Source organism: Neoarius graeffei, chromosome 1 (genome assembly GCF_027579695.1).
Source record: "Neoarius graeffei isolate fNeoGra1 chromosome 1, fNeoGra1.pri, whole genome shotgun sequence".
In the NCBI taxonomy this organism is placed as follows: domain Eukaryota; kingdom Metazoa; phylum Chordata; class Actinopteri; order Siluriformes; family Ariidae; genus Neoarius; species Neoarius graeffei.
The window spans coordinates 6,864,458-6,880,001 of record NC_083569.1 but is presented as its reverse complement, the minus strand read 5'-3'; the positions used below and the strand labels follow the sequence as shown (position 1 = coordinate 6,880,001).

Here is a 15,544-nt window from a genome sequence, read left to right as displayed (position 1 = left end):
ATTGCATTCCGTTTTTATTTACAATTTGTACTTTGTCCCAACTTTTTTGGAATCGGGGTTGTAGGTACTGTGCAAAAAGTTAGAAATTAAAGGTTTCAACATTAAATAAATACTATAAGCAGTAAGCCATAGTAAATGAAACGGCATGGGCGGTGTCGTGGTTAGCACTGTTGCCTCAGAGCAAAAAGGTTCTGGGTTCAAGCCCAGTGGCCGGCGAGGGCCTTTCTGTGTGGAGTTTGCATGTTCTCGCCATGTCTGCATGGGTTTCCCTCACAGTCCAAAGACATGCAGTTAGGTTAACATGGGGCGGCCTTGGGCTGAAGTGCCCTTGAGCGAGCTACTGAACCCCTTACTGCTCCCCGGGTGTGTGTGCGTGTGTGTTCACTGCTTCAGATGGGTTCAATGCATTGGATGAATTTCACTCTGCTTGAAGTGTGCATGTGACAAATAAAGGTTTCTTCTTAAACAAAAGTCAATATTTGGCGTAAGATGACCCTTTGCTTGAAAAAAACCCGTGTCTGCATGGGTTTCCTCCGGGTGCTCCAGTTTCCCCAAAGACATGTAGGTTAGGCTAATTGGTGGCTCTAAATTGACCGTAGGTGTGAATGTGAGCGTGAATGGTTGTTTCAGCTCTGCGATGACCTGGCGACTTGTCCAGGGTGTACCCCGCCTCTCACCCATAGTCAGCTGGGATAGGCTCCAGCTTGCCCTGCGCAGGATAAGCGGCTACAGATAATGGATGGAGTTCTTCTGGACACTTTGACTATCACGCTCACTTCTCCATTTTGCACCAAAACCCAGTAGTTTTCATTATGTTTTCTTTTTTAATCTGAAAGTTACGTAATATGCTGCTCAGATATGTTTTCTGGAACATTTAGTTTTGTGCTAGGAAAAAAACAACAACAACCCACAAATGTTTGGAACCCTAAAATGTTTTTGTAATGTTTTGACTCGATAATGTACAAGTCATAAATACTACAGTAAATAGTAGGCCTAAATAATAAGAACACAGTAAATCGCCCAATTCTATCCACAACTGTAGTTAATCCATACACTATTATTTCAAGAACCGCTTGACTAAGTAAAGAGAAACGACATCCATCATCACTTTAAGACATGAAGTGACTTTTAATTTGCTACCGCCAAGATTTTAAGTCAAATCAAATGGTTTTGATGGAAAGGGAAGCACGACAAGAACACTGGTTTACATTTCAAGGAAATTCCACCCCGAAGTGTATTGTTATTGTAATATTTGTGATGAGGCTGGCACGGTGGTGGAGTGGTTAGCACCATCACCTCACAGCAAGAAAGTCCTGGGTTCGAGCCCAGCGGCCGGCGAGGGCCTTTCTGTGTGGAGTGTATGTATGTATGTATGTATGTATCTTCTCCCCGTGTCTGCGTGGGTTTCCTCCGGGTGCTCGGGTTTCCCCTGCAGTCCAAAGGTTAGGTTAATTGGTGGGTCTAAATTGACCGTAGGTGTGAATGTGAGTGTGAATGGTTGTTTGTCTCTATGTATCAGCTCTGCGATAACCTGGCGACTTGTCCAGGGTGAACCCTGCCTCTCACCCATAGTCAGCTGGGATAGGCTCCAGCTTACCTGCGATCCTGTAGAACAGGATAAGCGGCGATGGATGGATATTTGTGATGAGTTTTGCAAATTTTGTCAGCTGATGCTGTACTATATTTTCGTTATTCCCGTGAGAAGTTTGCACTTCGGTCCCAGTACGGTTACGATGATTTGGGGATGGACATTTGACCTCACAGTAATCGTGACCTGGTGAAATTACTTGTATCAGCCTTGGTGTTCACAAGGTTTTCGGACAGACATTTGACCTCACAGCGACCTTGACCTTAGACCTTTTGATCTCAAAATCTAATCAGTCCATGTTTGTCCCAAAGCGCACAAATGGTGAAAGTTTGGTGAAATTCCTTTCATTAGCCTTTGAGATATCGCGCTCACAAGGTTTCGGGACGGACGCACGGACGGACAACCCGAAAACATAAAAAATAAAAATCAGTGATTTCAAACATTAGTGAAAACCCCAACATAGCAACAGCTTCTTTTGTCAATCTTCATTTTCTTTTATAAATCTCATCTCATCATCTCTAGCCGCTTTATCCTTCTACAGGGTCGCAGGCAAGCTGGAGCCTATCCCAGCTGACTACGGGCGAAAGGCGGGGTACACCCTGGACAAGTCGCCAGGTCATCACAGGGCTGACACATAGACACAGACAACCATTCACACCTACGGTCAATTTAGAGTCACCAGTTAACCTAACCTGCATGTCTTTGGACTGTGGAGGAAACCGGAGCACCCGGAGGAAACCCACGTGGACACGGGGAGAACATGCAAACTCCGCACAGAAAGGCCCTCGCCGGCCCTGGGGCTCGAACCCAGGACCTTCTTGCTGTGAGGCGACAGCGCTAACCACTACACCACCATGCCACCCTCTTTTATAAATATTTTCTATATTTTTTAATAAATATTTAAACACTGACGTGTAGGGAAAACAGCGTTCTTATATTATTATTTTCATAGATATTTTCTAGGTTACTTTATTATTATTAATTATTACGATGAAGAATTTTATTAACTTTTATTTTGAAATCGGGTCTTTTATGAGTCCGTGCTCGAGTAGCTACTTCCGGGTTAAAAACGAAACGAAGCTGTCAAAGCTCTCTACCGGGCTAGCCGAAATGGCAGGCTTTATATTTATAACATTATTCGCGTTTATAAATTATTTGCCAATCGTACACAGCAACAGTTTTGAGGTAAGTCTCTCTTTTTTTTATTATTTTAATCATATTTGCGTCTTTAAAATAATACAATAACACTAGCGCGAGACCGCTTGCTAACGTTGCTAAGACTCCATTCATATTGGTACTACCGAGCGCGTGCTAATTCCAAATCGGGGCGTATTCCCTACGTAGGTGCCCTACGCAGAGTACAAAGTAGCGGCTCGTGTTCACCAATCTAGTGCACTTTATATCAAATTGGGAGGAATTTGGTCTTCGAGCCTTGTGATGTTCACTGAGGCGTTTCTCAAAAGCGGTTAGTTTAAAAGAAAAGAAAAATATGCGAATTTTTTATATTTAAATAATACGCAATATGATATTAGTTTAGTTTGGGTTTTTATTTTCCCAAAGCTGCATTAGCAAACGAGCTAATTCGACATGTTCTATGAAGTGCACTAGTAGTACAGGGCGCCATTTTGAATTCAGCCAAAACAAAGCTGTGATTTCACATTCAGGAGTTTTAGATTTTCATCTTATCTTTATTCTTTGCTTCATATTTACTTGAAAGATTAAGCATTTGTATAAGTAAGGAATCAAACACTAGCTTTCAGTCATGCTGTTCTGGGAAAATAACCAACAGTGGTTTTTGTTTGTTTGTTTTTTGTCCATTAATGGTTACATTTAAGGCTAGAATCTCATCTCATTATCTGTAGCCGCTTTATCCTGTTCTGAGCAATTCCAGCGTTATGGACGTGACACTTGAACTCAAAATGGCAACAAATGACCCAGTGCATGTTTTATTGTCTCCCAGTATTTAAACAGGTGTTGCATATTTTAAGGCTGTACCATACTGGAGAAGTGATAGAACAAGAACAATTCCCATAGTACATCTAGGGCATGCCAGAAAACGCCAATAAAAGATGCGTTATGGATGTGACAGAAAAAGTATCACTTTTCTTGGGTGACTGTACATTTTTATCAAACTCTGTGAAATTGTAAACCTAATGTCGAAATGGAGATATCCGTTTGATAGAGGGGTCCAAGGTGAATATTAAAAAATCTTTGTTTAAAATATTTTGTATTTCATGCAGAGTTTCGGAAGGAAAAGTCAGCGTTATGGATGTGACGAAATTCCGTTATGGATGTGACGCGTCTGAAATAGACATGGCGTATGTTTAGAAAATCAGCAATTTAACCACCATAACCCTTTGAAAAACTCTCTAAATATCAGCTAAAACTATCAACGTTCTTAAATAATATTTAGGATGGCTATTGTTTTGTGGATTTTAGCATACATTTCTGTGGCTTGTGGCAATAATATAGAATTGTACATGATCAAAGTTGATTTTAGCTTGGGTTTTACATTATAAGAAAGAAAGACTGACAGTGACATATTAGGTTGGTTACAAATTGGTTCAACTTATTCACATCTGTAAAATACAGGCCTAGGTGAGATCTCTGGGAGTGATTTTGATGTATTACATGTTGCTTTATTTTTGCATGGTGAGGTTGACATTTACATGGAATTGCCCTTCTACAGGGTTGCAGGCGAGCTGGAGCCTATCCCAGCTGACTACGGGCGAAAGGCGGGGTACACCCTGGACAAGTCGCCAGGTCATCACAGGGCTGACACATAGGCTACATCCACACGATAGACCCACCCGCCTAGCGGCCAAAAATATTTTTGCCTACGAGTGGGTCTAGCCTCGCACCATATCAACAACACACCCCGGGCATCAAATCGTGCCCGCCAATCACAACGCAAGGTTTTTGTTTGGATTCTTTGGGCGGGCTTTTGCAGGAGTGACGACAAAGCTGTGCGACGCTGGAGAAAGCACAGCAGGAAAGATGGCTACGGCTAGTGAACAGCGCGCGTTTGACTCCGCTTTGGAATCAGTTTTAGAAGAATTAGACTTGGAGTTTTCGCTGAAACATGAGCAGGAAGAGGCTCTCCGCTCATTCCTTTTCAAGAAGGACGTTTTCGCTGTTTTGCCGACCGGCTATGGCAAAAGTCTGATCTACCAGCTGGCTCCGCTCGTAGCCAAAAGGATGGGGCTAGTTTGTGCAGTACGAAGAATTAATAAACAGCTTTGAAACATTACTTTTTGATTGTTTTTTATTTTCCCGTTATTTTAAATTTAAGGGAAATTATTTCACCAAACACCACTAAATAAAAACTCTCAAAAACAGTTTAAGCAAACCCTTGAAAAAAAAAAAAAAAGTGTATGCGGTACAGACTCCAAACTTGTGGTCATTATCTCCAAACTTCTTAATATCTAGAACCTGTTTATTAATTAATACGCATTTTGAAAAATTATTTATTTCAAGGCCTCCCCCACTGCTTTCTGTCGCTCTGACTACGTCACAGTTGCGCTGATTGGTCAGAGCGTTGGCCTATACACACACAGATAGTTTGAAAGACAGCGGTTTGTTCCTCCTACCCGCTTCGGAAATGTCTACGGATCGAGGCCAGACTAAATATTCACATTTAGTCTGGCTTGCCAGGCTAGTACACCCTGCTGTCACACCCAAAAAAACAAAACCACTGCTCGTAACTAGAAAACATGGCGCCAATTAGAAGGGCTGATATTATTAGGCTTTGTGCGTCGTTCAGTTCAAAAAGGTTTGCATGTAATATCCCGCTGTCAAAAACACTTGGAAAAAAAATGTGTATGTGGTACAGACTCCAACCTTGTGGTCATTATCTCCAAACTTCTTAATATCTAGAACCTGTTTATTAATTAATACGCATTTTGAAAAATTATTTATTTCAAGGCCTCCCCCACTGCTTTCTGTCGCTCTGACTACGTCACAGTCACTGTTGCGCTGATTGGTCAGAGCGTTGGCCTATACGCACAGAGACAGTTTGAAAGACAGCGGGTTGTTCCTCCCACACCCTTCGGAAATGTCTATGAGCGAGGCCAGACTAAATATTCACATTTAGTCTGGCTTGCCAGGCTAGTCCACATGGGCAACGGATCAGTAAAATATCAGGTACATATGGCAACGCAACGCTTGCTGAAAACGATGCAATACACATGCCACACCTCTACGTGCGCTGTAAGACGGTCCCATCGGAGACACCAGAACAATAGAAGAAGTAGACACATGCGCATAAACCCCTTCTTCTGTAGCATCAGCCACATAAAGTTTTGATTATAGTCAGTAGCGTAAAACGAAAGACGCGGAAAGAGGAATGAATGGGGGTAGATGGGGAGAGAGAGAGGAATGAATGGGGGTAGATGGAAGCCGGTACGCCAACATTCTGATATCCTCCAGAATTCTTTAATGGTCCGGAATAAATTGAATGCTACACATTGATGGATTACTTTGTTCTTCTACACCCTTTTTGAGGAATGTATTGTTGGACTTAAACCAACATCTGAAGAGGTGAGATCGCTCCTTTTTTTTTTTTCCTCTGTTTGCTGGCGGGATTTTTGTTTTTGGAAAGTGCATGGGCGGTGCGCGGTTTGGTACTGCTTCCGCAGTGTTTGGACTGAAGACTCTGCCCTAAGGGCTATTCTCTCACTCTCTCTCTCACTTTGCACCATTACACAATAAATATTCACAGTGAAAATATTTTGTAAGCGCGTTTCATGAACCAAGTTATAGGATTTGTTGACAACTCGCATCGAGTTCGTTACACTTCTACCCGGCATGAAGCACTGACAGTCATGTGGTTGTGACGTCATCGTAAATAAATCCGTTCTACTCATCCAGACGACTTCGCAACGGTGCCGTTGCCAGATTTTTCCACTCTGGAACCCGTTCTCAAAAGATTTCGTTTTGGGGCACCCAAAACGCCGGTGCCGTGTGGACGCCAGGCCGAAACGATAAACAATTTTATCAGATTCACCTGAATCCGTTGCCGTGTGGACAGGGCCATAGACACAGACAACCATTCACACCCACATTCACACCTACGGTCAATTTAGAGTCACCAGTTAACCTAACCTGCATGTCTTTGGACTGTGGGGGAAACCGGAGCACCCGGAGGAAACCCACGTGGACACTGGGAGAACATGCAAATTCTGCACAGAAAGGCCCTCGCCAGCCACGGGGCTCGAACCCGGACCTTCGTGATCATTCTAAACTCCTCCATCCTGAAGACTTCCCTGTTTTTGCTGACACTGCAGACTCCTTCCATAACCGTCAAATAAACATCTGACAGAAAACGTCACCATATCAATGATTTTAGGTTTATTTTGTGAAATAACCAAACATTTCTACTGTATTCTGTTGAGTCAAGACCGAAAATAACCAACAGGTGCTCTGCAAGCTGCGCAACAAGATTATGGAGACGGCTGAGTGGCCGACAGACTGGCTTGGATCAGTGTTCATCCCGATTCCGAAGACCACGGAGTGTGCAGACCACCGCGCCATCGCCTTGATCAGTCACGCCAGCAAGATCCTCCTGCGAGTCCTGCTCCAGAAGACCGCGGAGGTACAAATGGGCTTTCGGAAGAAGGTCGGCACGAGGGACCAGATCTTCAATATCAGGATCATTATGGAGAAGGCAAGGGAATTCAGCACCCAGCTGTACGTGGCCTTCATCGATGACAAAAAGGCGTTCGACTCAGTGCGCCACTCCAAACTGTGGAGGAACCTGTACAGGGGGCGGTCAGAGTGGAAGACAACTTCACGGAGTGGTTCGCCATCGGGAAGGGAGTACGACAGGGCTGCCTTTTGTCGCCCATATGCTTCAACAACTTCTCCGATGAGGTGATGCGGCAGTCGGCAGGTGAACTCAACTGGGTTGGAATCACCATCAGCGGCCAGGAGCTGAACAACCTACGCTTCACCGACGACATCGTGCTGATCGCGACATCACCAGCTCTGCTAGATGAGGTCGACAGAGTCTCCAGGGAGTACCAGCTGGAGATCAACACCAAGAAAACAAAGGTGATGGCAGCCACAACTTAACATTCACTGCCGAGGTGTCACATTGGACCAGGTGGAGCAGATTGCTCGGCTTGGAGCAGCAAGATCCGCCATCCAGTCGCTCGCCACTCTGTGGAGGGACCGCGCTATTCAGAAGAACACCAAGCTGAAATGCCTGAGGACGCTGGTATGGCCTGTGGCATCGTACGGCTGCGAGACGTGGACCCTGAGAACTGCGGACATCAAGAGACTGCCACAGACGGGCACTGAGGATCAGCTGGATCAACCACAGAACCAACGAGTCAGTCCTGGAAGAGATGGGCACGGGTCGGCAGTTCGTGGCAACCATCAAAAGGCGGAAGCTACAGTACTTCGGCCACGTCATCAGGGGCAAAGAACCTCTGCACCCACATCCTCGAGGACATTAGAGACTGGACGGGGAGACCAGTGGGGGAATGTACGACGGTGGAGAGCGGCGGTGCATGCCGTGTCCATGGTCCCCGACCCTCAATAATGAAGACGGGACTAGACAGACAGGGACAGATTAGGCTTCGATTATATGGAACGCCCACCATGCAAGCCCCTAAGCTGTTAGTCAACACTCTGACCAATCAGAATCGAGATTCAACAACGTTGTTTCTATAGTAACAGTGACGGGATGCGTTTGTCTTGTTCTTATTTATAATAATAAGCACAGCTCTTGAGGTGTGAGAGTCAGTGGCTGAAGTTTGAATCAAAAAGAGTCGGTTCAAAGAGTCGACTCGTTTCTGAATGACACTTTGGTCACTGATCGCCAGAGTGATTTTATGTTCTCGGGATAAAATAATGGTTTAATAATTATTTTAATAATAAGAATAAATACAGATTATCTTGTCTTTTTTTTAACTTTAGCAGATGTTATTAATGAATCGGACTGATGCTTTGATTCAGAATTGATTCCTTACATAAAGAACCAAAAGATGGACAGCATTATGTCACCTTCAATTAATTAATTTCTTTCTTTCTGTCCAATTGTGTTTCAGACGAAAGCGGCGCAGTTCTTCAGCAGCGGTCACACTAACAACTGGGCAGTGCTGGTGAGACTAAACCTGATCTCTCCACATCATCATGAACGAAACCTCCGAAAACTTCCCACCTCCCATTTCCTCTCCCGAGAGCTCATCTGTCCAACTTCGTCAAAACGGTAACGACGCATTGTTTATAATCGCACTGACGCTGAGCTTGTGTTTAACGCTTGTGTGCAGGTTTGCACGTCGAGATTCTGGTTCAACTACCGCCATGTTGCCAACGTGCTGTCTGTGTACAGGAGCGTGAAGAGACTGGGCATCCCGGACAGGTCAGTTAGTTTCACCGTGCCGGTATTCGTTTGTCTGCCGTCTTTCGCTCATTTTGCGTTCGTTCTTTCCTCCACCAGTCACATCGTTCTGATGTTAGCCGACGACATGGCCTGCAACCACAGAAACCCCAAACCTGCGACCGTCTTCAGCCACAAGAACATGGAGCTGAACGTGTACGGAGACGACGTCGAGGTGGATTACCGCGGATACGAGGTGGGCGGGGCCTGGCGACGTGAGTGTTTTTTTTTTTTTGAAGCGCATAGATCGTTAGCTTACAAGGCTTTTGTTTTGTGGCTCGTTAAGGTGACGGTGGAGAACTTCCTGCGAGTGCTGACCGGACGACTCCCGGCGAGCACGCCTCGCTCCAAACGCTTACTGAGCGACGACCGCAGCAACATCCTCATCTACCTCACAGGTGAACGCAACGAAAAGCGTTTCCACCTGAATTAAGGACACGATGTCTGCTGTGCTGCTTCTTTCCTAACCGTACGTCTGGGACAGGTCACGGCGGGAACGGCTTCCTGAAGTTCCAGGACTCGGAGGAGATCAGCAACGTGGAGCTGGCCGACGCGTTCGAGCAGATGTGGCAGAAGCGAAGGTAAAACCATCTGGAACCTGATGATTTAAAAAAAAAAAATGGTTTACACTAATTAGTCGTGCAGTTATCGAGTAATTTATCAAGTGCTTGGGTTGGGTGATTTTATTTATTTCGTGACTTTTTTTTTTTTTTCCTATCGTGTGTTTCTGACCAACAAATAAAAGATTTACGAATGTATTCTCATTCTCAAGTCTGGATTAAATCCTGTTTATTACTTTGCCCGCGACGGAGTAAGTGAGACGAGGTATTATAATCAATGCGGTTTGTTTGTCTGTTAACAAGAACTATTTCAGTTATCAACATGTAGCTATAAAATAAGTGCTGCCAGGCGAGGTTTGCTTTGCCTGAAAACACTTGTTTGTTCAGATCCCTTTATCTGTCCAAAGTGACTTGGGTTCGGATTTAACCATCTGAGCTCAGAACCTAAAACGCAAGCTGAGGAGCAAATGTCTGAACAAATGAAAAGCGAGGCGGCCTTTCGATTTCGTAAAAAAGGTGATGTCTCACAAGATATCAGGCTGGGAAGTGATTTTAATTTGAGGGGATTCAAGCAAATAATACGCATGAAATCGCTCGCGTCGCACAGACAGGAAGTCCATGTGCGCATGTGCAGGTTTACCTTCCATCATGTTTTTTCACAGTTTGGTTTCCATCAAATCCTGCGCTCTGATTGGCTGGCAAGCAGGTCCGTATCCAGACCTCTGGCGACTCGTTCGTTCACGACAGCAACAAACATCATAGGAATTTTTCTCAACATTTATTTTCGTATTTCTCAGGAGAACAGCATTAATTTTACAGCATGGATCGCGATAACGACAGTGTTCACAGCGAAAGCGAGTTTTACTACCCTGAGGAAGACGAAATAAAAAAAAACATTTCAGGAGAAAGCTAAAAACCTGTAACTGTTGCTAACGCCGAGCACAAACATGGCTGAATGACTCAATTTTGTATAAATAGAGGACTACGTAGGCAGCAAAATGTAGTTTTTTTTTCCTGCCATGGAAGTGCACTTGTATACCGAGGAGGAAGCAATTTGCATTACAGCCGTGAATGAGGATTCAAAATGGCGGCTCGGCTCGGCTTTCCCTTTCGGGCGCTCTCGTTTTCTGTTAGAATTTGGTAAAGAAAAAAATAAATATACAGGGATGGGAATTTTCCGCGGATTTTATCAACCCAGGGGTCATTTTTGTGAATCGTCTAAATCCGAGGAGAAAATATTTATGGGGGGTTAGGTATGTGTTGACCCGGTCAACCATCGGGAACAAGGCTCTGTTTACATCGGCAGTTCAGAACGTACACTGTATTTGATTGGCCGTTGAGAGAGAAATATCGCGATTTGACCAATGGTAAACGAGCATAGATAGGAAAGGCCAAAATGTCACATGTAAGCTTCGTTCTGATTGGTTCTTCGCATTTCGCTTTCTTACTCATTCAACATGGCGCTCCACGAGGCCGGAGATTGAGGATGTAACAGCGAATAAGAGCTTCAAAATGGTGAAAATTATCACAAAAGAAAACGAATCGCTTATTCAGGTGATAGATAAAGACGTGAAGAATAAATTCCGTTGGGACTGGTTAGAGAGAACTGTAACTTTGAAGATAAAAATCGGCAAAACCACTGAAGACGTAGTTGAGAAATTGTCCGATTTCATTGGAAAATGTGACGCTCCCAGCAAAGCCCAGTGTATCTACTGCAATGACATTATTAATTATGGCTCTCACGGGTGCATTGCTTTGATTGAACATGCTTCAAAAGGGAAGAAACGTGCGGAAAAAGTCAGAATTCGTCGTTCTAACTATTCGTTGGGATCGGCGTTCAAGATCGGGCCAGCCAGTGGACAGAGCCAGCATACACTCGTCGACCGACCAGTTTCATCGGAATCGTCACCTCTCACTCATTTGACTGACAGGAAGACACACTCGGAGGTAAATATCATATAAGATATTAAAATATTTTTGAAAAAATTTATATTGTTTGTGAAAATGCCATGCAGGTAAGTGGAAGGGGGATGCGGTAAATTCGTACCCAAAACGAACTCGTACCCACAGGAAACTCGTACCCAAAAATTAATGGAGAACCCGTACCCACATTCAGAATTGTGTAAGAAATGTTTTGCTGGTATTTGTTTTTTGCTTTGGTACATTCCACTCACATATTTGATTGACAATAAACAAGAAACGGTGAAAAGTTTACTTAGCAACTGATGGGAATATAGAGTGTTAATAGAGAATATAGAGTGTTAACCCTAACCCTATTCAACTGAGCAATCTGAGACCATTTCTAGTGGTCTAAAATGTATAAAACTCATTAGCTTCCGGGGGCCGATGGCCCCCAGACCCCCGATTAAATTTTCAGCTGAAAATACAATTTCTCATTCTCATCCCTGAATATATTATTTACCAGCTTAAGGTCGGCCCGTATGGTGAAATACCGTGACCTCGGCCTTTCAAGACGTCGGTCACGGTATTTCACGATACGGACCTCCCAGCTGGTAAATAACACGCATTTCTTCTAACTTTCCATTACTCTAGTCGGTCTTTGACATTTTTCTCTCCGGTTTCAAATTTGTATTGTTGCATGAACGGGGAAAGCCCACCACGTGACGGTGGCATGATGTATCTTGTATTGGGTCATGGTGAAGCAGGAAAAAATAGCGGAGAATTTCAGGCCACGTGGAGAGAAATTAATTAATTGTTCTATTTAATCAAATTGGAAGTCTGTAATTCGAATTCAGTAGCTTTCGGTGCATGATTGGGTGTCAGGGAAAATTCTTTTTATGACCTGAACTTGAAAAATCTGAAAGGCAGGACAGCTTTAAAGAAAATAACACCAACATGCATAGTTTCATGATTGTTTTATTTAAAAAAAAAAAGCACATTCTTGCTGGAGAGAGAGATCAATATAAATCCAGTAATCCTGCATGTCGTTTAGAACTGGACCCAGTTCTTGATGCACATCCGGAGAACAACCAGACCATTAAGCACCACTGGCGATGTGGTCCCGTGTCAAATCGGCTGATCCGGCTAATCTATTAATGGTGCATTTTGGAGCGGTGTGTTTTTTGGAGCCAGCGATGTGGAATGGACCAGGACGTCAATGCAACGAGCACTAAACTGTTCCAACCTGCCATTATGGCTGGGTTTTAGAGTGCTGCTGATGTAATAATTGGAGAATCAATGGTGAATTTAGCACAGTCGAAACCCACTGTATCTCTCCTCCTTCACTTCCTGACTGGAAGTCAACAGGAAGTCGATCCTTTGATACAAATGAATGACATGACTCATGCCTTAACACGGGTGTTTTGTTTGTTTTAAACCATGACTCCGCAGGTATAACGAGCTGCTGTTTATCATCGACACGTGCCAGGGGGCGTCCATGTACGAGAGGTTCTACTCACCCAACCTCATGGCTTTAGCCAGCAGCCAAATAGGAGAGGACTCGCTTTCAGTAAGTGCTCGCCAGTTTCAGCTTTCTTCTTCTTTCTCATATTTTATCGGGATTAGAACTTGTTTGTCAAACGTACTTTATTATTTCACGTTCCACAACGTTACACCTGACTATAAACGTATAAAAATGACGACGTGGTGTTCATTTGTAGATCACCAATCGTTAGATGCGTCATAGTAAAAAAGGGGGTAAATACTTACACAACCGATTTTGTTTTGCGTTCAGTAATTGTAATAAGCGTTCATGACTGCGTCAAGACTCGTTTCGACATCACGGACATGCTCACGCTTCGTTCAACAGTAAAGCGTTGAAGGTTCAAGGAGGGGGTGAATACTTTTGAGTGGCCGTGTATACAGCTTTAGAGCTCCATAACTGTCAACAGAATTACTTTAGTGTCAAGGAGACGGAGTGCGAGTATAAAAAGTGAGAAAGTAAGTTTTGATAGATCGTGGTGCGTGTTGCATGAAGAAGTTTGATGACGAGAGAAAAATCTGCGCTTTTTTTTAATATCTCTCTGATGTGCAGCACCAGCCTGACCTCGCCATCGGAGTCCATCTGATGGACAGATACACCTTCTACCTGCTGGAGTTCCTGGAAGACATCCATCCTGCCAGTCAGGCCAACATGAACGATCTGGTGAGTGTGTGTGTGTGTGTGTGTGAGAGAGAGAGAGGGAGAATAAAGTTGTAATTAAGGTAACCTTTAGAAGGAAGAGTCATAATAAAGTCGTAATTAAGGTAACTTTTAGAAAGATGACTCGTAATTAAGGCGGCTTTAAATCATAAAAAAGTCGTAATTAAGGTAGAAGGATGACTCAATTAAGGCAACAAATTTGTAATAAATTCATAATTAAGGTAACCTTTAGAAGGATGACTCGTAATTAAGGCGACTTAATCATAAAGTTGTAATTAAGATAACCTTTGTAAGGATGAGTCATAATAAAGTCGTAATTAAGGTAACTTTTAGAAAGATGACTCGTAATTAAGGCAGCTTAAAATCGTAAAAAAGTCGTAATTAAGGTAGAAGGATGACTCAATTAAGGCAACAAATTTGTAATAAATTCATAATTAAGGTAACCTTTAGAAGGATGACTCGTAATTAAGGCGACTTAATCATAAAGTTGTAATTAAGATAACCTTTGTAAGGATGAGTCATAATAAAGTCGTAATTAAGGTAACTTTTAGAAAGATGACTCGCAATTAAGGCGGCTTAAAATTGTAAAAAAGTCGTAATTAAGGTAGAAGGATGACTCATAATTAAGGTCACCTTTAGAAGCATGACTCGTAATTAAGGCGATTTAAAATTATAAAGTCGTAATTAAGGTAACCTTTAGAAGGGTGATTTCGTAATTAAGGCGACTTAAAATGGTAATTAAAGACATAATTAAGGTAACCTTTAGAAGGATGACTCAATTAAGGCAACAAATTTGTAAAAACGTCGTAATTAAGGTAACCTTTAGAAGGATGACTCGTAATTAAGGCAAGAAATTTGTAAAAGCTTCGTAATTAAGGTAACCTTTAGAAGGATGACTCGTAATTAAGGCAACAAATTTGTAAAAATGTCGTAATTAAGGTAACCTTTAGAAGGATGGCTCGTAATTAAGGCGACTTAATCATAAAGTTGTAATTAAGGTAACCTTTGCAAGGATGAGTCATCAAAGTCATAATTAAGGTAACTTTTAGAAAGATGACTCGTAATTAAGGCGGCTTAAAATTGTAAAAAAGTCGTAATTAAGGTAGAAGGCTGACTCATAATTAAGGTGACAAATTTGTAATAAACTCATAATTAAGGTCACCTTTAGAAGCATGACTCGTAATTAAGGCGATTTTAAAATTATAAAGTCGTAATTAAGGTAAACTTTAGAAGGGTGATTTCGTAATTAAGACGACTTAAAATGGTAATTAAAGACATAATTAAGGTAACCTTTAGAAGGATGACTCGTCATTAAGGCAACAAATTTGTAAAAAAGTCATAATTAAGGTAACCTTTAGAAGGATGACTCATAATTAAGGCAACAAATTTGTAAAAATGTTGTAATTAAGGTAACCTTTAGAAGGATGACTCGTAATTAAGGCAACAAATTTGTAAAAGCTTCGTAATTAAGGTAACCTTTAGAAGGATGACTTGTAATTAAGGCAACAAATTTGTAAAAACGTCGTAATTAAGGTAACCTTTAGAAGGATGACTCGTAATTAAGGCGACTTAATCATAAAGTTGTAATTAAGGTAACCTTTGCAAGGATGAGTCAAAGTCGTAATTAAGGTAACTTTTAGAAAGATGACTTGTAATTAAGGTGGCTTAAAATCGTAAAAAAGTCGTAATTAAGGTAGAAGGATGACTCAATTAAGGTGACAAATTTGTAATAAATTCATAATTAAGGTAACCTTTAGAAGCATGACTCGTAATTAAGGCGATTTAAAATCATAAAGTCGTAATTAAGGTAACCTTTAGAAGGGTGATTTTGTAATTAAGGCGAATTAAAATGGTAATTAAAGACATAAGGTAACCTTTAGAAGGATGACTCGTCATTAAGGCAACAAATT

The 15,544-nt window shown here is 42.4% G+C and overlaps 1 protein-coding gene across 2 annotated transcripts in view; it reads left to right on the top strand.

Moving 5' to 3' along the window:
- Positions 1-2,659: 2,659 nt before the first annotated feature.
- The window catches only part of pigk (phosphatidylinositol glycan anchor biosynthesis, class K), a 94,973-nt gene continuing 82,088 nt past the window's right edge, over positions 2,660-15,544 (top strand). For both annotated transcript variants that reach the window (XM_060928942.1, XM_060928952.1), the window contains exons 1-8: positions 2,660-2,773; positions 8,641-8,694; positions 8,863-8,954; positions 9,033-9,168; positions 9,259-9,370; positions 9,457-9,553; positions 12,884-13,001; positions 13,527-13,637. In XM_060928942.1, the coding sequence (XP_060784925.1) occupies positions 2,699-2,773; positions 8,641-8,694; positions 8,863-8,954; positions 9,033-9,168; positions 9,259-9,370; positions 9,457-9,553; positions 12,884-13,001; positions 13,527-13,637 (795 nt within the window). In that variant the 5' untranslated portion in view covers positions 2,660-2,698. The remainder of the gene's footprint in view (positions 2,774-8,640; positions 8,695-8,862; positions 8,955-9,032; positions 9,169-9,258; positions 9,371-9,456; positions 9,554-12,883; positions 13,002-13,526; positions 13,638-15,544) is intronic.